The sequence below is a fragment of the Gorilla gorilla genome, chromosome 18 (assembly GCF_029281585.2).
Source record: "Gorilla gorilla gorilla isolate KB3781 chromosome 18, NHGRI_mGorGor1-v2.1_pri, whole genome shotgun sequence".
NCBI lineage: Eukaryota > Metazoa > Chordata > Mammalia > Primates > Hominidae > Gorilla > Gorilla gorilla.
This window is the reverse complement of record NC_073242.2, coordinates 36,592,298-36,612,597: the sequence shown is the minus strand read 5'-3', so window position 1 is coordinate 36,612,597 and position 20,300 is coordinate 36,592,298. Positions and strand designations below refer to the sequence as shown.

At 52.2% G+C, this 20,300-nt stretch overlaps 1 protein-coding gene and 1 long non-coding RNA gene across 7 annotated transcripts in view; one reads left to right on the top strand and one right to left on the bottom strand.

The window, feature by feature from the left end:
• Nucleotides 1-462: 462 nt before the first annotated feature.
• Nucleotides 463-20,254, bottom strand: LOC109023708 (uncharacterized). The gene is made up of 2 exons (XR_002003181.3): nt 19,567-20,254; nt 463-1,133 (listed from the first exon to the last, which is right to left on the bottom strand). It is a non-coding gene; the product is annotated as an uncharacterized lncRNA (long non-coding RNA).
• LOC101146971 (BAF chromatin remodeling complex subunit BCL7C) overlaps nt 1,463-20,300 on the top strand; it is a 67,227-nt gene continuing 48,389 nt past the window's right edge. The window contains exons 1-7 of one of the 6 annotated variants that reach the window (XM_055365942.2): nt 1,463-1,833; nt 2,396-2,474; nt 2,738-2,846; nt 2,939-3,100; nt 6,404-6,446; nt 6,732-6,817; nt 15,330-15,622. In XM_055365942.2, coding sequence (XP_055221917.1) covers nt 1,742-1,833; nt 2,396-2,474; nt 2,738-2,846; nt 2,939-3,100; nt 6,404-6,446; nt 6,732-6,816 — 570 coding nt within the window. In that variant the 5' untranslated portion in view covers nt 1,463-1,741 and the 3' untranslated portion in view covers nt 6,817; nt 15,330-15,622. Of the gene's footprint in view, nt 1,834-2,395; nt 2,475-2,737; nt 2,847-2,938; nt 3,101-6,403; nt 6,447-6,731; nt 6,818-7,689; nt 7,886-15,329; nt 15,623-20,300 lie in introns of those variants that run through there. The other 5 variants (XM_019012521.4, XM_055365939.2, XM_055365943.2 and 2 more) reach the window with 5 other exon arrangements.

Sequence of the window (20,300 nt, the reverse complement as noted above, 5' to 3'; positions counted from 1 at the left end):
AGCAGACAGTTGCTGGAATAAAGGAAGAAAGAGTTTAACTGGAGAGGGCACAGCAGATAGAATTGAGCCAGACAATTGGTAGGGCCCACAATCACATGTGTATTAACTGTAAATATTTATTGGGCATTTACCATGTGCTGGGCACTGTTCTAAGAGCCATATGCACATTAACTAACTCCTGTGTTATAGATGCGGAATAGAGAGAAGTGACTTGTCCAGGGTAACACAGTTAGGTGTGGCACAGCTGGGATTTTACCTAAGCAGCTTGGCTCAAAAAAATGCTGTCTTAACCATGCTCCTAACCCCTTATACCCTTAACCTCTGGACATGGTCACGCCCAAATTCACATTCACAACAGCCACACCTTGAAACACACACACACACACAACAGCAGCACAAATTTTGACATGGTCTTATCTGCTGACAAGCCAGCCTCAAATAAAGTCAACCAAGACACACTCATTTTATTTAAGTAATGTACATTTTATTTAAGTCATGTGATGGATTTTCACAGAATACATATGCCCAGGGAACCAGCACCAGATTACACAACAGAACTGGATCAGCTCCCAGAAGCTCTCCCCTTGTCCCCTCCCAACCCTAAGGGCGACCACTATCTTGACTTTGGTGCACTATAAATTAGTTTTGTCTGGTTCTGAACGTAATACACCTGGAACCATCTAGTATGTACTGTTGTATTTGGCTTCTGTCACTCAAGATTTCATCATGCGACTTGTCTATGTTGCTGTGTAGCCGGGCATGTCAATCCCGTTGCTGTGTCTATGCGCATGGTAGTGAGTAGGGCATCATTCATTTTCCATTCTGTTGATGGGTTATTTCCAGTTTGGGGCTGTTATGAAAGGGCTCTGAACATTCCCATGCACCCTCTTGATGCTCACACCTACACATTTCTGCTGGGTGTTGACAGCCTAGGAGTGGAACTGCTGGATCACAGAGGTGGCATATGTTCGGCTTCATTAGAAAACTGCCAGTTTTCCAAAATGTCTCTACCAATTTACACTCCCCCAGAAATACAAGAGAGGTCCAGTCGCTCTACTTTCTCGCCTCCACACGGTGCGGTCTTTTTCACTTTAGCCATTCTGGTGGTGGAGACCCACTCGTATTCGCAGCGCCTGGAGCGTAATTGGCACTCAGTTAACAAGACTGTTGAATGAATGGATGACTGAGTAAGTTGGGCGGTGTAGACCAAGAGCCTGGCGAGGGCGGACACACGCACGCACTCCACACACAGCGTTTCGCGGACACCCACCGCGGCTCACGCAGCGCAGGACACAGACCCTGTCGCGCACCCCGCGCCCACGTGGTCTGAACACACGGCCTCCGCCCTGCCTCGCGCGTCCGGTCGCAACTCCCGCTCTCCGTCCCCAGCTCGCGCGTCCGTCCCCAACTCCCGCTCTCGGCGGCGGGCAGGGGGCGCTGCGCGTCCAGGCGCTCCAAGGGGGCGGGCCCGGGTCGGGTCGGGGCGGGGCCGGCCGGGCTTCCAGGCCTGGGCTCTGGCCGCCCGCGCCACCGGGCCGCTTCGGGGACAGGCCGGGGCGGGGCGCGGCGGCAGGAAACGGGGCGGGGACTCGCGGAGGCGTTGGGGACGAGAGAGGGCGCGGCCAACTCCCGGGGGGACGGCAGGCCGAGAGCGCGGCGCCCGGGCCTGGCGCCGAGCCTGAGCCCGCCGGACGGGAGGCGGCCCCGCCGCGGGCTCGGCCCCGGCCCCAGCCCCGCCAGCATGGCCGGCCGGACTGTACGGGCCGAGACCCGGAGCCGGGCCAAGGATGACATCAAGAAGGTGATGGCGACCATCGAGAAGGTCCGGAGATGGTGAGCGCTGCTCGGGGGCCAGGGACTGGACACGGCGGGACCACCACCACCAAAGGCGTCTACGCTGCCCTCGCCAGCTCTGGGCCCCGGGTGTTCGGTGTATCTCCACCCACTAGCTTTGCCCTGGATCCACAGGACTCTGTCCCCGTTCGCCTGGCTACTCCTGGGGGTCTACAAAGCGTGATCCCCAGCCGTGTCCTCCCAGAGCGGGAGCCCCCTCTTGTGCCCCGCCCCCTAAAGCTTTGACACCCCTCCTGCAAGTGCGCCCCGGGATCTGCAGGGCTCTGATCCCGGGCCAGGCCCATAGCCACGCCCCCCATGTGTGCCCCAGGGGTCCGCAGAGCCAGGGCCCCAAATCATATCCTCTCTCTAGAGGCACCCACCGCCTATGCCCTGGGGTTTGCAGGACTCTCTTCCTCCATGTAACTATGCCCCATTAGCAAAACTGTTGCTATCCCCCTGTGCCGCCTCAGCCTCTGCAGGTACCCCCAGATGTGTCCAGCTCCTAGGGGGGTGGGTCTCCCCTCAGGCCTCTCTGACCCAGCCCCCCACCCTCCCACAGGGAGAAGCGATGGGTGACTGTGGGCGACACTTCCCTTCGTATCTTCAAGTGGGTGCCAGTGGTGGACCCCCAGGAGGAGGTGAGCAACCCCCATTCCCACAAGGCCCTGCATCTGTGCAACCTCAGGCAAGTTCCTCCCCACCCTGACCTCTACCTCCAGCTCCCTGAGACCTCAGATGCAGCAGGACAGACGGGAACCATCATTAGCAGCTCCTCCCCTTTTGCCCTCTTTTCTGCTCCACACCCCCTGAGTTCGAGCCCTTTTGCTTCTCAGTGCCTCAGTTTCCTTAGGTGTATGGTGGGGCTTTCCAAGAGCTCTGACCCTAATCCTCTAACCCCCAGGAGCGAAGGCGGGCAGGTGGCGGGGCAGAGAGATCCCGTGGCCGGGAACGTCGGGGCAGGGGCGCCAGTCCCCGAGGGGGTGGCCCTCTCATCCTGCTGGATCTTAATGGTAGGTAGGGATCCTGAAACGCGGGGGGCTGTGGGGACTGAAGGAGTGTACTAGGGATCTCAGGCCAACCATCTCGGCTCTTGCTCCCGCAGATGAGAACAGCAACCAGAGTTTCCATTCGGAAGGTTCCCTGCAAAAGGGCACAGAGCCCAGTCCTGGGGGCACCCCCCAGCCCAGCCGCCCCGTGTCACCTGCCGGACACCCAGAAGGGGTCCCTGAGGAGGCTCAGCCCCCACGGCTGGGCCAAGAGAGAGGTAGGACCAGGTACCTCCCAGGAGCTCTCTCCTCTAAGTCCTGTCTTCTCCAGAGTCTAACCTACCAGCTCATCCCTATACCTGCTCCCCGTCTTGTGCACCCTCCTCAAGGCGCCTTCCGACTCCTGCAGAATCTCCCTGTAGCTACAGTCTCATTCCTCTGGTCTCTTAGAATCTATACAGACATATCACTGTCTGAGATTTTCATGTAAATTAATTTTTTACTAGTTTATCTTTCTCCTCACTCTCATGTCAGTTTCCTGAATGTTGGGCCCATATTGATCCTTTTTTTTTTTTTTTTTTTTTTTGAGAAAGGGTCTCGCTGTGTCACCCAGGCTGGAGTAGTGTAGTGGTGTGATCATAGCTCACTGCAGCCTTGAACTTCCTGGGCTCAAGTGATCCTCCCGCCTCAGCCTCCCAAGTAGCTGGGACCACAGGCATATGCCACCACACCTGGCTAATTTTTGTATTTTTTGTAGAGATAAGGTTTCACCATGTTGCCCAGGCTGGTCTCAAACTCACTTGCTCAAGCAGTCCTCCACCTTCAGCCTCCCAAAGTGCTGGGATTACGGGTGTGAGCCATCACACCCACACCCGGCCCCCCCCGCCTTTTTTTTTAGAGACAAGGTCTCTGTCACCCAAGCTGGAGTACTCTGGTGCAATCATAGCTCACTGCAGCCTCAAACTCCTGGGCTCAAGGGATCCTCTGGCCCCAGCCTCCCAAATAGCTGGGACTCAGGTGTGTGCCACCATGCCCAGCCAATTCTTAAATTTTTTGTAGAGGTAGGGTCTCGCTATGTTGCCAAAGTTGGTTTTGAACTCATGGCCTGAAATGATCCTCCTGTCTCAGCCTCCCAAGGTGCTGGGATTATAGGCATGAGTCACTGCGCCTGGCCCTATGTGATCTTGTTCACTACTGTATCCTCAGAATAATATGGGACACATAGTAGGTGCTCAGTAAATATCTGTTGAGTGAATAAATAATAGTGATAGTCATAGGGGTGATTAATAATAATAGGAATAACAACAGCTAGTATTTATTGAGCTCTTACTGTGTGCTAGGTGCCCTGGTAAACACTTTACGTGGTTGGGTTTTTTTCTTTTCTTTTTTTTTTTTTCTTTGAGAGAGTTTCGCTCTTGCCAAGGCTGGAGTGCAACGGCACAATCTTAGCTCACTGCAACCTTCACCTCCTGGGTTCAGGCAATTCTCCTGCCTCAGCCTCCTGGGTAGCTGGGAATATAGGCATGAACCACCATGCTCGGCTAGTTTTGTATTTTTAGTAGAGTTGGGGTTTCGCCATGTTGGCCAGGCTGGTCTCAAATGCCTGACCCCAGGTGATCTGCCCGCCTTGGCCTCCCAAAGTGCTGGGATTACGAGCCACCACGCCCAGCCTTTTTTTTTTTTTTTTTTTTGAGATGAAGTCTTGCTCTGTTGCCCAGGCTGGAGAGCAGTGGTGCGATCTTGGCTTACTGCAAACTCTGCCTCCCAGGTTCAAGCGATTCTTCTGCCTCAGCCTCCCATGTAGCTGGGATTACAGGCATGCCACCACGCCTGGCTGATTTTTGTTTTTTTGTTTATTTGTTTGTTTGTTTTTGAGACGGAGTTTCGTTCTTTTTGCCCAGGCTAGAGTGCAATGGCACAATCTCAGCTCACCGCAACCTCTGCCTCCCGGGTTCAAGCGATTCTCCCGCCTCAGCCTCTCGAGTAGCTGGGATTATAGGCATGCACCACCATGCCCCGCTAATTTTGTATTTTTAGTAGAGACGAGGTTTCTCCATGTTGGCCAGGCTGGTCTCGAACTCCCGACTTCAGGTGATCCGCCTGCCTCAGCCTCCCAAAGTGCTGGGATTACAGGCGTGAGCCACCGTGCCTGGCCTAATTTTTGTATTTTTAGTAAAGATGGAGTTTCACCATGTTGGCCTGGCTAGTCTCGTACCCCTGACCTCAGGTGATCCGCCCGCCTCGGCCTCCCAAAGTGCTAGGATTACAGGTGTGAGCCACCGTGCCCAGCCAACACTTTACGTGTTTTTTTCTCATTTAATTTTCACTACAACCTTATAAGGGTGATGATCTTCTTATGATCCCTATTTATAGATGAGGAAACTGAGACCCAGAGAAGTAACTCAGCCAGTGAGCCAGCATCTTGGGCCTGTGTCCTCATCAGCTCTGCTTTTTTTTTTTTCCTTTGAGATGGAGTCTCACTCTGTCACCTAGGCTGGAGTGCAGTGGCACGATCTTGCTCACTGCAACCTCCGCCTCCCAAGTTCAAGCAATTCTCCTGCCTCAGCCTCCTGAGTAGCTGGGATTACAGGCTGCACAACACCATGCCCGGCTAATTTTTGTATTTTTAGTAGAGACGGGATTTCACCATGTTGGTCAGGATGGTCTTGAACTCCTGACCTCGTGATCCACCTGCCTCGGCCTCCCAAAGTGCTGGGATTACAGGCTTGAGCCACCGTGCCCAGCCAGCTCTGCTTTCTTCCATGCAGTCAAACCCGTCTGATTGGCACCTCTTCCTCCTAGGCCCCCTGTCCCTGGCCTTCCTGTTTCTCACCCGTTTTTGGTTCCAGCTGGTCTCTTCTAGTCACCTCCACACAGCTGCCAGAACAACTTTTTCCTTCATTTTTTAAGCTTTGCTTTTTTTTTTTTTTTTGAGACAAGGTCTCACTCTGTCGCCCAGGCTGGAATGCAGAGGCGTGATCACGGCTCACTGCAGCCTTGGATTCCTGGGCTCAGTCAGCCTCCTGAGTAGCTGGGACTATAGGCATGCATCACCATGCTCAGCTAATTAGTGTTGTTATTCTTTATAGAGACAGGGTCTTACTATGTTGCCCAGGCTGGTTTCAAACTCCTATGCTCAAGCGATCCTCCTGCCTCAGCCTCCCAGAATGTGAAACCCTGTCTCTACTAAAAATACAAAAAATCAGTGGGACGTGGTGGCACATGCCTGTAATCCCAGCTATTAGGGAGGCTGAAGCAGGAGAATCACTTGAACCTGGGAGGCGGAGGTTGCAGTGAGCCGAGATCGCGCCACTGCACTCCAGCCTGGGCGACACAGCGAGACTCTGTCTCAAAAACTAAAACAAACAAACACACAAAAAGAAAACCCTGATGTGGGCCTGTGGACTGGGTCTGGGTCTAGACAGTGCCAAGCAGTTGTATACCTTTGCTAATATAAAAATGGTAGCAAGCATTTATTGAGCACTTACTGTGTGCCAGCCACTGTGCTTTACCTGCATCCGCTCATCTGACCCTCACAACAGCCACATGAGGTAATTATTATCATTATTCCCATTTTACAGATGGGGAAACTGTGGCCCATGGAAATGAAGTAGCTGGCCCAAGGTCAGGATTTGAACCCAGGCAGTCCAAGCCCAGAATCTGTGGCAACTTAGCATGCATTCCCTCTGTCTCACGTGTCATACTTTCCTGTCCACCGCATCACCCTCGAGCTCCCACATCAGTGTTCCCTCCTCTGCTTCCTGGGGCACAGCCAGGTTCCTGCTCTCTCCTCTCTGCTCCCATGGCCCTCTGCCCTCTGTGACTGGGGCCTGTGACCATCTGTTTCCCCCACTGTGCTGCTGGCACAGAGTGGCTGTTCAGGGGATGTTTGTTACCTTGACGTTCCAGATCCCGGGGGCATAACTGCTGGCAGCACCGACGAACCCCCAATGCTGACCAAGGAGGAGCCTGTTCCAGAACTGCTGGAAGCTGAGGTGAGAGAGGCCAGAAGGCTGGACTCCTGGGTCTTGGAGGGAATGGGGGATCTGGGCAGCCGAAGGCTTAGAGCCTGCGTCCTGAGGGCCTGGAGGAGAGGCAGACCTGGGACAGAGCTGAAGGCTTAGGGGCTGGGTTCTTGGGACTGAAAAAGAAAGGGTGTTTCAGAGACAAAGTGCTGAGGGCTGGATCAGGGCTGATTGAGACCATTAAAAGCCTGACAAAGCTGGGCGTGGTGGCTCACGCCTGTAATCCCAGCACTTTGGGAGGCTGAGGCGGGTGGATCATGAGGTCAGGAGATCGAGACCATCCTGGCTAACACGGTGAAACCCCGTCTCTACTAAAAATACAAAAATTAGCCGGGCGTGGTGGCACGTGCCTGTAGTCCCAGCTACTCGGGAGGCTAAGGCAGGAGAATTGCTTGAACCCAGGAGGCGGAGGCTGCAGTGAGCCAGGATCGCGCCACTGTACTCCAGCCTGGGTGACAGAGCGAGACTCCTTCTCAAAAATAAATAAATAAATAAAGCCTGACAAAATCATGGCGCTCCTCCACGCATTTTCAAAAAATATCAAAAAATATCTAACTGTATAATTAACATAAGAAAATTCCTTATAAACCTCTGACATTTCTCACGAGGCTACCTCGAGGCATTTTCAGAAATATCAAATATCAGGTTCGTTCCTCCATACAGTGTCACTGTCGTTGTTGTTGTTTTTGGTGCCTGCTTCCTCTGCATCCTGGGCATCTGGCCCTGGGCTTGCCTCCCGGGCCCAGGAGGGGAGGGGAGTGGAGGCTTTGGAGAGGGCAGAGGCTCGGAGGCTGGACGCCTGGGTTCTGTGGAGCTCACGCCTGTCCACCCTTCCTCTCCAGGCCCCCGAAGCTTACCCTGTCTTTGAGCCAGTGCCACCTGTCCCTGAGGCAGCCCAGGGTGACACAGAGGACTCGGAGGGCGCCCCCCCACTCAAGCGCATCTGCCCAAATGCCCCTGACCCCTGAGAAGCCGGCCTGCCTGTCCTGTTGCCCCAGGGGCCCCTTTGGCTTTTTACAAATAAAGACCCTTTTGTAATTTTGTGTCATGTCATTTCCCCGTCAGGGCTGGGGAGGGTCTTTGGAGACAGTTTTGTCTCATGCTCCATTGCTCAGATGTGGTCACTGAGGCTCTGAGAGGACCTTCCTGTAGTGACACCACAAGGCAGAGTGGGGTGGGGGCTTGAGCCAGGACCCTGCCTCTCAGTACTTCCCAGGTCTGTCCTATCTCCCGACCTTCACCTCCTCCTCTGGGAGGCCCAGGACCCCTCTTCCTGCTCAGCCCTCGCCTGGGCCTAACAATTATCAAAACTCTGGGTAGCTAGGCCATGATTCTTTTTTTTTTTTTTTTTTTTTTTTTGAGACACAGACTTGTTCTGTTGCCCAGGCAGGAGTGCAGTGGTGCGATCATGGCTCACTGCAGCCTTGACATCCCACCTCAGCCTCCCAAGTAGCCGGGACCACAGGTGTGTGCCACCATACTCAGCTAATTTTATTTATTTATTTATCACTATTTTTTTTTAGAGAGTTTTGCTCTTGTTGCCCAGGCTGGAGTGCAATGGTGCAATCTCGGCTCACTGCAAACTCTGCCTCCTGGGTTCAAGCAAGTCTCCTGCCTCAGCCTCCTGAGTAGCTGGGATTAGAGGTGCCTGCCACCACGCCCAGCTAATTTTTGTATTTTTAGTAGAGACTGGGTTTTGCCATGTTGGCCAGGCTGGTCTCAAACTCCTGACCACAAGTGATTTGCCCGCCTCGGCCTCCCAAAGTGCTGGGAATACAGGCATGAGCCACCGTGCCCAGCCTGCTAATTTTATTTTTTGTAGACATGGGGTCTCGCTACATTGCCCAGGCTGGTCTTGAACTCCTGGGCTCAAGTGTTCCTCCTGCCTTGGCCTCCTAAAGTGTTGGGATTACAGGCATGAGCCACCGCGCCCAGCCTATTCACGTTTCATACATAATAACACAGAGGCCCAGAGGGACTTGGGGGCCTGGGATGACCAACCCATTCCCTGCCCTGAAGAAGCCACTCCTCCACCTGGGATGCCTGGCCACACTTCTGGTTGGGTCTAACTTATCCCCATCTCAATCACCATCTCCTCCGAGAAGCCTTCCCTGACTCCAGGCTCACTGAGTTTCCCCTTTTTTGAGCTCCAGCAACCCCTTGGGCTTCATTCTCCTTGTTTCATCATTTATCACGCTGTTCTGGGATCCGTGGTTTGTGTGTCTGTCTTGTCTACAAGGCTGTGGGCTCCTGAGGGGTCTCCACACAACACTGGGAACAGGGCAGTCCCAGCAGCTGCTTCATGAATAAGTGAATACATGAATGGGCTGGGGTTTTCCAGGCAGGCTTCTCTGAGGAGGTGGCATGTGAGCTGGGCTCTGAGACATGAACCTCTGTGCTAGAACTCAAGTCAGAAGCCCTGGTTCAAGTCCTGGCTCTGTTACTCCCTGAGTGGCTCTAGGCAGGCTGTTTCTACTCTCAGCCTTAGTTTGTTCATCTGAGCAATGGGAACAATAACTAGGCCTCATCTGCCCCAGGGGTTTGTGGGAAGCTTCGAGTAATATAAGGCCCTCTCACTCTGTGCCTATAGGGTCATGTATATTGGCCCTATTTTTATTTTTAATAAAGAAAGATACTGAGGTTCAGAGAGGACCAAATTGGAACTTTAAAGAAGCATTAAAAACTGTAGGCTAGGTGTGGTGGCTCACACCTGTAATCCCAGGCCTTTGGGAGGCACAGGTGAGAGGACTGCTTGAGGCCAGGAGTTTGAGACCAGCTTGAGCAACAAAGCAAGACAAAAACGAAAAAATTAGCCAGGCATACTGGTGTGCGCCTGTAGTCCAAGCTTCTTGGGAGGCTGAGGTGGAAAGATTGCTTGAGCCCGGGAAGTTGAGGCTGCAGTGAGTGATGATTGCACCACTGTGCTCAAATCTGGGCAACAAAGCAGGACCCTGTGTCTAAACAAACAAAGGAAATGTAAGGATGCTTCCCACAGCAGCTGCAGTGGTGTTGGTGGAGCCAGTGCTGTCCAGGGAAGCCAGGCTTGCTGCAATGTAGTGTAACTGTTTCTTATCACTGCTGTAACAAATTGCCACACATATAGGGGCTCAAAGCCACAGACATTAGCCAGGCATAGTGGCTTATGCCTATAATCCCAGCACCTTGGGAGGCCGAGGTGGGTGGATCACCTGAGGTCAGGAGTTCGAGACCAGCCTGACCAACAAGGTGAAACTCCGTCTCTACTAAAAATACAAAAGTTGGCTGGGCATGGTGGCGGGCGCCTGTAATCCCTGCTACTCGGGAAGCTGAGACAGGAGAACTGCTTGAATCCGGGAGGTTGCAGTAAGCCGAGATCGCACCACTATACTCCAGCCACAGACATTGATTCTCTTACAGTTCTGGAGAAGTCCAAAGTTAGTCTCACTGGGTTAAAGTCAAGGTCTCAGCAGTAGTTCCCTCCAGAGGAGGATCTCTTTCTTTGCCTTTTCCGGCTTCTAGAGGCCACCTGCATTCCTTGGCTTGTGGCCCTTCTCTCATCTCAAATCAGTGTAGCATCTTCCAATCTCTCTCCATCGTCACATCTTCTCTAACTCTCCTGCCTCCTTCCTCCAAGGACCCTGTGATGACACTGGGCCCATTTGAATAATCTAGGACACTCTTCCTATCTCACAATCCTTAGTTTCATCACACCTGCAAAAGCCTATGTGCCATATAAAGCAACACATGCACAGATTCTGGGGATTCAGATGTGGACTTCTTTGGAGGGCCATCTTCATGGTAATGTCGGCTGTTTGCTGGGTGTGTGGCCACCTCATGACTCCCCTCAACCACTCCCGAGGGAGGAGAGTGTTCTGTAAATGGGAAAGTCCCTTGTGTGGGTTAGTGGTGCAGTGTTGAAGCTCAGAATTCAGGTTCCGGGTTTGAATCTCAGCATCTGCATTCATTTGTTGTATGACCTTGAGCAAGTGACTGAACCTTTCTGTGCATCTGTTTTCTCATCTATAAAATGGAGATAATAGGCTGGCCATGGTGGCTCACACCTGTAATCCCAGCACTTTGGGAGGCTGAGGTGGTTCGATTACTGAGGTCAGGAGTTCAAAACTGGCCTAACCAACATGGTGAAACCCTGTCTCTACTAAAAATAGAAAAATTACTTGGGCGTGGTTGCGGGGCATCTGTAATCTCAGCTACTCAGGAGACTGAGGCAGGAGAATCTCTTGAACCCGGGAGGAGGAGGTTGCAGTGAGCTAAGATCATGCCATTGCACTCCAGCCTGGGCAAAAGAGGGAGACTCCGTCTCAAAAAAAAAAAAACAAAAAACAAATGGAGATAGGAGATAATAGTGACATCAGCCTGATGAGAGTATTCTGAGAGTTAAATTAGGCCACACATGGAGAGACAGCCTTTGGCCTGGGACGTAATAAGTGCTCAATAAATGGCAGGTTTTGTCCTATTGCCCCATGTTACAAATGAGGTTACCAGAGACTCTCCTGTCCCTGAGGCTGGGGACAGAAGCCTGGCCCCAGACAGGGTGTCCATTTCTGAGCAGCCTTGAGAAGCTAAAGTTTGAGTCTCCCCCATTCTTGACCCTCTCCTGGTCACGGGGCCTAGGAAACTGTCCTGATTCCCCCCAGGCATGCCCCCACCCTCTCATGCCCCATTCTTTGACCTGGTTTTTTTTTTTTTTTGAGACGGAGTTTTGCTCTGTCGCCCAGGCTGGACTGCCGTGACGCGATCTTGGCTCACTGCAAGCTCCGCCTCCCAGGTTCACGCCATTCTCCTGCCTCAGTCTCCCAAGTAGCTGGGACTACAGATGCCCACCACCTCGCCCGGCTAATTTTTTGTATTTTTAGTAGAGACAGGGTTTCACCGTGTTAACCAGGATGGTCTCGATCTCCTGACCTCGTGATCCGCCCGCCTTGGCCTCCCAAAGTGCTGGGATTACAGGCCTGAGCCACTGCGCCTGGCACTTTGACCTGGTTTAAAAGCCAGTTTGGGCCTGGCATGGTGGCTCACGCCTGTAATCCCAGCACTTTGGGAGGCCAAGGCAGGTGGATCACTTGAGGTCAGGAGTTCGAGACCAGCCTGGCTAACATGGTGAAACCCTGTCTCTACTAAAAATACAAAAATTAGCCAGCCATGGTGGTGCATGCCTGTAGTCCCAGCTACTCAGGAGGTTGAGGCAGGAGAATCACTTGAACGTGGGAGGCGGAGGTTGCCTGGGCAACAGAGTGAGATTCCATCTCAAAAAAAAAAAAAAAAAAAAAGCCAGTTTGACTGGATATGGTGTCTCACACCTGGAATCCCAGCACTTTGGGAGGCTGAGGCGGGAGGCTCGCTTGAGCCCAGGAGGTTGAGGCGGCAGTAAGATATGACTGTGCCACTGCACTCCAGCTTGCATGACAGAACGAGACCCTGTATCTTAAAAAAAACAGTGAACGTGGTAAATTTAAAAAGCTATCTCTTCCAGAGCCACAGCCCTTATTTACCACCTTGCTGTCTCCCCTTTCCACCTCCTCCCCAAATTCCACACTCTATTTGTGGAAATCCTTTTACCCCTGGCTCTCGGGCCCCACCTCTGGGGCTCACTGACTCCTCCCCTCTGAGCCCTCATCCGTCCTTGGGCACTCCCCTCTTCCTGGTCTGGGAACTGTCTCTTGCCCTGGACTTGCTTCTCTTTGTGCACACTCTCCCTGCTGGGTCCCACCTGCCCTTTGAATCAACAGTTCCTCATTCTCTGACTCTAAGTTCCACCCCCACCTCCAGACTCCAAGAGCCAAATGGCTGCATCACATCTCCATTGGGATATCCCAGAGACCCCAGCCTCATCCTCCCCACAACCTATTCCTACCATCCCAGGAGCCAGCCAAGATGGTGACACCAGGAGTCAGAGTCACCTTCCAGGAACCACCACGTCCTGTTAGGTCTCTGTCTTAAGTAATTTTCCAGTTAGCCCCTTTCTTCAGGGCAACACTGCTTTACTAGGTGCCAGCAAAACTAACAGCCTCCTGGTGCCCACCTCCAATCCATGCTCCACCCAGTAGCTGGGCAATCTTTCAGAAACCCAAATCTGTCCATGCCACTGCCCCCAGTTAGAACCTTCCTGTCCTTACTACCTGCAGGATGGAGCCCACAGCCTGCTGCATACCCACACCTGCAGCCACTCTCTGAACTGCTCACAGCCCCCAGATGCCTGCTGCCATCTGTCACCCCTTGGGTTTTGCTCACACTGGCTGCTCCACCAGGAAAGCCCCTCCCTTCCCCTCTTCGCCTGGCAGATGCCAAAGCAGTTTTCAAGTCTCAGCTTCTGGGGTGTCTCTTCTGCCTTCCCTCAGCCCCTTACCCCTCCTCTGCTATGTCGTGGAGTGGTGGCTGTTGCTTTGTAGTGGTCCGTGTCTGCTTGGTTCTTCATCACCAGCCTGGAAGCCCCAGGAGGGCGGAGGATTCCCTTTATTCATAGCAATAGGTACTTATTGTGTGCTTACTGTTTGCTGGGCACTGTTCTAGGACCTGAGGATGCAGCTTAAAGAACACAGAATAAATGGCCGGGCGTGGTGGCTAGCACTTTGGGAGGCCGAGGCAGGCAAATCACCTGAGGTCAGGAGTTCAAAACTGGCCTGGCCAACATGGTGAAACCCCATGTCTGCTAAAAATACAATAAAATTAGCCAGGCCTGGTAGTGGGTGCCTATAATCCCAGCTACTCGGGAGGCTGAGATGGGAGATTCACTTGAACCCTGGAGGCGGAGGTTGCAGTGAGCCGAGATCACACCACTGCACTCCAGCCTGGGTGAGTGAGATTCTGTCTCAAAAAAAAAAAAGAACACAGGAAAAAAAAAAAAAAATCCCTGCCCTCATGGCACCTGCCTTCAGGCAGTTATATCCTAAGCAGGAAGTTAGAATGCTCTGGAAAAAGCAAGCACAGAACGGGAGATGGGGAGAGAGCAGGGTGTGATTTTAAGCGGGGGCGAGGCAGGGGCCTCATTGAGGCAAAGGCTGAAGAAAAGCTGGAAGGAGGTGAGGGAGAGAGCCTTGCAAGTTTCTGGGGAAGAGCATTCCAGGCAGAGGGAATGGCCAGGGCAAAGGAGAGCCAGTGTGACTGGAGCGGAGGGAGGGAGGGGCAGGTGAGTGAGTTTAGGTCAGCTGGGCCTCGCAGGCAGGGCAAGCACTTAAATTATCCTTCACACTGGGAGAATGAAAACAAGGGCAGTACTAATCACGCTGGGAAGGCAGGCAGAAGCTGGGCCAGCAGAACTTATGGTCGCCCTGCTCAGAGGCCAGTGTCAAGACTTGGCTTTTCCTCTGGGTATCGTGGAGTGTTCCGAGCAAAAAAGCATAATCAGACTTAGGTTTTGTTCCTAATTTTTTGTTTTGTGTGTGTGTGTGCGTGTGTGTGTGTGTGTGTGAGACGGAGTCTCACTCTGTCACCCAGGCTGGAATGCAGAGGTGCAATCTCGGCTCACTGCAACCACTGCCCCCTGGGTTCAAGCGATTTTCCTGCCTCAACCTCCCAAATAGCTGGGATTACAGGCACTCGCCACCACACACAGCTAATTTTGTATTTTTAGTAGAGACAGTGTTTCACTATGTTGGTCAGGCTGGTCTCGAACTCCTGACCTCAGGTGATCCACCCGCCTGGGCCTTGCAAAGTGCTGGGATTACAGGCATGAGCCACGGCACCCGGCCTGCAGGCACATTGTTAACTACAGCCCAGTATTCATTCACAGGTTTTTCCCCCCCTCTTTGATGTAAAATATCTATATAGTAAAATGCATAGGTGTTAATTGCTCGATTCAGTGAATTTTAACAAAAGCATAGTGCCAGGTGCGGTGGCTCACTGGGAGGCCAAGGCAGGAAGGTCATTTGAGTCCAGAAGTTTAAGACTATCCTGGGCAACATAGTGAGACCTCATCTCTACAAAAACTTAAAAAAAAAATTAGCCGGGCATGATGGTGCACACCTTTAGTTCCAGCTACTTGGGAGGCTGAGGTGAGAGGATCACTTGAGTCCAGAAGTTCAACATTGCAGTGAGCTATGATTGTATCACTGCACTCTAGCCTGGGCAACAGAGCAAGACCCTGTCTAAAAAAAATAAAAATAAAAATAAAACCAGAACAAAACAAATGCATACATCTGCATAAGGAAACTGTTCTCAAATACAAAACATCACTATCACTTGCCAGAAAGTTCCCGTTGCCCCCTTCTCATCTCCAACTCCCCAGAGTCAACCGCTGTTCTGATTTTTTTTTTTTTTTTGTATTTTTAGTAGAGACGGGGTTTCACCATGTTAGCCAGGATGGTCTCAATCTCCCGACCTCGTGATCCGCTCACCTCAGCCTCCCAAAGTGCTGGGATTACAGGCATAAGCCACCGCGCCCAGCCTGTTCTGACTTTTTTTAATAAGACAGGGCCTTGATCTGCTGTCCAGTGTGGAGTGCAGTGGCATGTTCACAGCTCACTAATTTTTTTTGTATTTTTTGCAGAGACGGGGTCTCACCATATTGCCCAGGCTGGTCTTGAACTCCTGGGCTCAAGCGATCCACCTACCTCTGCCTCCCAAAGTGCTGGGATTACAGGTGTGAGCCACTGCGCACAGCCTTTTTGTTGTTGTTCAAACAACTTTAATGATGCCACAATGTCTGTCCTCCCCCAAGTAACTGGGTAAAGTGTTTTTTTTTTGTTTGTTTGTTTTAGATCATAGCTTACTGCAGCCTTGAACTCCTGGGCCCAAGTGATCCTCCCACCTAAGCTTCCCGAGTAGCTGGGACCACAGGCATGTGCTACTGCGCCCAACTACTTAACATTTTTTTTTTTTTTTTGAGACGGAATCACGCTCTGTCACCCAGGCTGGAGTGCAGTGGCGTGATCCTGGCTCACTGCAAGCTCTGCCTCCCGGGTTCACGCCATTCTCCTGCCTCAGCCTCCCAAGTAGCTGAGACTACAGGTGCCTGCCACTATGCCCAGATAATTTTTTTGTATTTTTAGTAGAGATGGAGTTTCACCGTTTTAGCCAGGATGGTCTCGATCTCCTGACCTCGTGATCCGCCCGTCTCAGCCTCCCAAAGTGCTGGGATTACAGATGTGAGCCACCGCGCCCAGGTTTTTTTTTTGTTTTTTTTTGTTTTTTTTTTTTTTTTTGTAGAGAAGGGGAGTCTCTCTGTGTTGCCTAGGCTGGTCTGGAACTCCTGGCCTCAAGGGATCCTCCTGGCCTCACAAAGTGCTGGGATTACAGGCGTGAGCCACCACACCTGGCCTGATTGTTTTAAAGTAACGGATTGGGTGAACCTGTTCTGGAACTTCATGTAAATAGAATTAAGCAGTATGTAACTCTTTTGCATCTGTTTTCTTTTACTCAGGCTAATATTCTTGAGGGTCATCCGGATTATTGTGTGAATCAGTAGTTTGTTCCTTTTTACTGCTAAATTATATTCCATAGGCCAGGATCACTCTGTTGGGTGGAGAAGAGATGGGCCCTGCCAGGGCTCAGAGACTCAGGTGAATGCACCACAGGGAGATGGACAGCCTTTTCTTAGGAATTTCTAGAATGCGAAGTCTGTGGCATCAGTCTCCCCAAAAATCTGGGAAAACAGAACTACATCAGGAGAATCTAGCATGACCAAGCATCCCTGTTTGCCCAGGACTTTCTTGGTTTTAGCACTGCAGGTTCCATGTCCCAGGAGACACCCCAGTCTTGAGCAAACTGGGATGGCTGATCACCATCACCCTAGCAGGATCCTGCCACTGCCCTTAGGGCTTCCGGACCCTTTTCACACAAGATTACATTCTGTTCCTCCTACAGAATGATTTTCCTTAAACTCTAAACTGGGCTCCTCTTCTGTTCTAAAACTTCCCATGGCTCCCCATGGCTGTGCCTGGCAACTGAAAGCACGTAGTCTCTGGTAGTGTGCATACTGGAATCACCTGGGGAATCATTTAAATATTCTGATGGCTGCCTTCTACCCTTGACATTTTTTTTTTTTTTTTTTTTTTGAGATGGAGTCTCGCTTTGTCACCCAGGCTGGAGTGCAGTGGCACGATCTCAGCTCATTGCAACCTCTGCCTCCTGGGTTCAAGTGATTCTTCTGCCTCAGCCTCCTGAGTAGCTGGGATTACAGGTGCGTGCCACCACGCCCAGCTAATTTTTGTATTTTTAGTAGAGACGGGGTTTCACCATGTTAGTCAGGCTGGTCTCAAGCTCCTGACCTCGTGATCCACCCACCTCGGCCTCCCAGAGTGCCAGGATTACAGGCGTGAGCCACCATGCCCAGCCACCCCAGACATTTTTGTTTTTTTTGAAATGGAGTCTCGCTCTGTCGCCCAGGCTGGAGTGCAGTGGCATGATCTCGGCTCATTGCAACCTCTGCCTCCCGGGTTCAAGTGATTCTCCTGCCTCAGCCTACCGAGTAGCTGGGACTACAGGCGCGTGCCACCACACCCAGCTAATTTTTTTAAATTTTTTTATTTTTAGTAGAGACGGGGTTTCACCGTGTTAGCCAGGATGGTCTCAATCTCCTGACCTTGTGATCCGTCTCCCTCGGCCTCCCAAAGTGCTGGGATTACAGGCATGAGCCACCACACCCGGCCCCACCCCAGACATTTTACATTGGTATCATGTGCAACCTGGGCCCTGGGATTTTTTGTTTTGTTTTGTTTTTTTGAGTCTTGAGTTTAGCTCTGTCGCCCAGGCTGGAGTGCAGTGGCATGATCTTGGGTCACTGCAACCTCGGCCTCCTAGGTTCAAGCCATTCTTGTGCCTCAGCCTCCCAAGTAGCTGGGATTACAGGTGCCTGCCACCACACCCGGCTAATTTTTGTATTTTTAGTAGAGATGGGGTTTCACCATGTTGTCCAGGCTGGTCTCGAACTCCTGACCTCAGGTGATCCACCCGCCTTGGCCTCCCAAAGTGCTGAGATTACAGGCATCAGCCACTGTGCCCGGCCAAGGGCCCTGGGATTTTTACAAGCTCCTCAGGTGATGCTAACATGCTGCAAAGCTTGGAGCTGCGAGCCTGTGAATGTGATTTGTTTGGCTTACATGGTGTTGAACATGTTGACAACATTAAAATCAAGTGATTTCATATAAAAATCTGGACTAGGCTGGGCGCGGTGGCTCACGCCTGTAATCCCAGCACTGGGAGGCCGAGGCGGGTGGATCACGAGGTCAGGAGATCGAGACCATCCTGGCTAACACGGTGAAACCCCATCTCTACTAAAAATACAACAAATTAGCTGGGCGCGGTGGCTGGTGCCTGTAGTCCCAGCTACTCGGGAGGCTGAGGCAGGAGAATGGCCTGAACCCAGGAGGCAGAGCTTGCAGTGAGCCGGGATAGTGCCACTGCACTCCGGCCTGGTGAAAGAGCGAGACTCCGTCTCAAAAAAAAAAAAAAAAAAAAAAATCTGGACTCAGGCCGGGTGACGTGCCTCACACTGTAACCCCAGCACTTTGGGAGGCTGAGGCAGGAGGACTGCTTGAGCCTAGGAGTTGAGGCTACAGTGAGCTATGTGTTGCTACCCTTCAACCTGCGCGACAGAGCAAGATCCTGTCTCTACCAAAAATAAAAAAAGAAATCTGGACTCCAGCTACCCTTGAAAGCAGATATTCTGAGATACTGAGTTTGCCTCCTGGAGTGGTCATGGGGCAGAGGTTGGTGGGGTAGGGGGGTAGGGGGTGCAGAACACTGACTGCCCTGGGGGCGGAGTCTCTGCCCTTCAGTCCCCGCAATCCCTACCGCTCCCTGGTGTTCCACTCTCCTCCTTGCTGTTCACTTGCATGGCCTCCAGGCTAATGGCTGAGTTTTGTGGCCAGGCATTTCAGGCCTCCCAGCCTTGGCCTCTGCTCACCTTCTCCACCTCCTCACTCCCTGCTCTAGTCATCTTCATCTCATGTCCTGCCCTCCAGCCACATGGGCTTCTTGGTCCCTTCCACACCTGTTTTTGCCCATGGAGTTCTCCCACCAAGTTCCTTATGGTAGAAAAGCCCCTGCTGGATTTCGCCCCTGCCCACCTCTCCTGCCCCTTTCCCCAAGCCTTCTTCCAACTCATGCATAGAACTTCTACCACAAGGAAGCTGGCCAGGCTGTTAGCACTCCCGTTCCCTCTGTCTGTGAAGCCCTTTCCTTCCCTCCACCCTCCCCTTCTCTCTCTTATCTCAGGCTTTGGGTTTGATTTCACCTCCTCCAAGGTTCCCTGACCTTCAAACTAGGTCAGGTCCCTGGTTAGTCACTATACTTCCTCTTTCTCACCTCCTTCATCTCACTTCCCCTGCTAGAATAAGGCCACATCTGTCTCATAATCTCTGTCTTCCTAGGGCCTAGTGTGGTGCCTGGCATACAGTAGGTGCTCATTAATGATAAATGAATGAAAGCAAGCACATCTCCCTTTCTCTACTGGCAAAATCCTAATCCTTTTCTGGTTACATTTCTCCTGTAGCATCCAATTCTGTTCTCGAGACCCAAAAGATCCCTGAGGTCCTGTGATCAATGGAGTTTTAGCTCAGGTCCATTTCACAGTGGGCCCAGTGGATCCCCAGATTCATCCTGTGGTTATTTCCCCAGGCACAGAGTGAGTGCACTGGTGGCACAGGCATACCCAGCAAGTGGCAGAATCCCCCCCATTAGTTAACTGGGTGTCGCTGTGCATGGCTGTGAAGGCAGGGATGCACCTGGCTGGTGACCCCAGAACCCCTCCGGGCACAGCACAAGGGCAGAGCCCAAGAACTTACTTTCCGTCCTCTTGCATTTGCCTGTGGATTTGCAGTTGGTAATGGCGTTCTTGCCCGGCCCTCCTTTGTTCCTCCAGGCAGCCAGGCAGCTGTGGCGTAGTGAAAGGGCAGGATGCGGGATAGGAATGGAGTTATTCCTGATTCAGACTGATTTGCTCTAACTGTGATGTGGGGCAAGTCCCTTCCCCTGTCTAGACCTTAGCTGGCTGCCGCATCTAAAAAATGGAGCCAATAATCTTTTCCTCGTCTTTGGGGTTATCCATCTTTCAACCACATCAGGAGCAGCGGGAACCAAGTGCAGACGATGGCCTTAAAAGCAGTATGGGAACCAAATTTTTGTAAAGTAAATATTTTCAACCTTTATATTTTGGAATCACCAGCGGTATTTATTACGTGCACTCTAGGAAATGGAGGCAATGCAATGCCAAAAACAGAAAGTAAAACTGCTGTCCTGTGCCGCGGCCCGGTGGAGGTTTTAATGTCTGTATCTTAAGATCTGGTGAGGGCACGGGTAGGTGCGGCTGGACCGAGTGAAACCAGCCCCGCTGGGCGCCTGGGCCCTGTCTCAGGGCTGTGCTCGCAGTGGAGGCATCTGCAGCTCGGCACCCAGAGGCTCCGCGACCCTTCCAACCTTTGTGACGCTCCGCGGAGACAAAGGCGGGCGGCGCAGCCTTGGGAAGGGTTAAGGCCACCGACGCAGCCCTGCGCGTGCTAGAGCGGCCGGTGGCGGACTT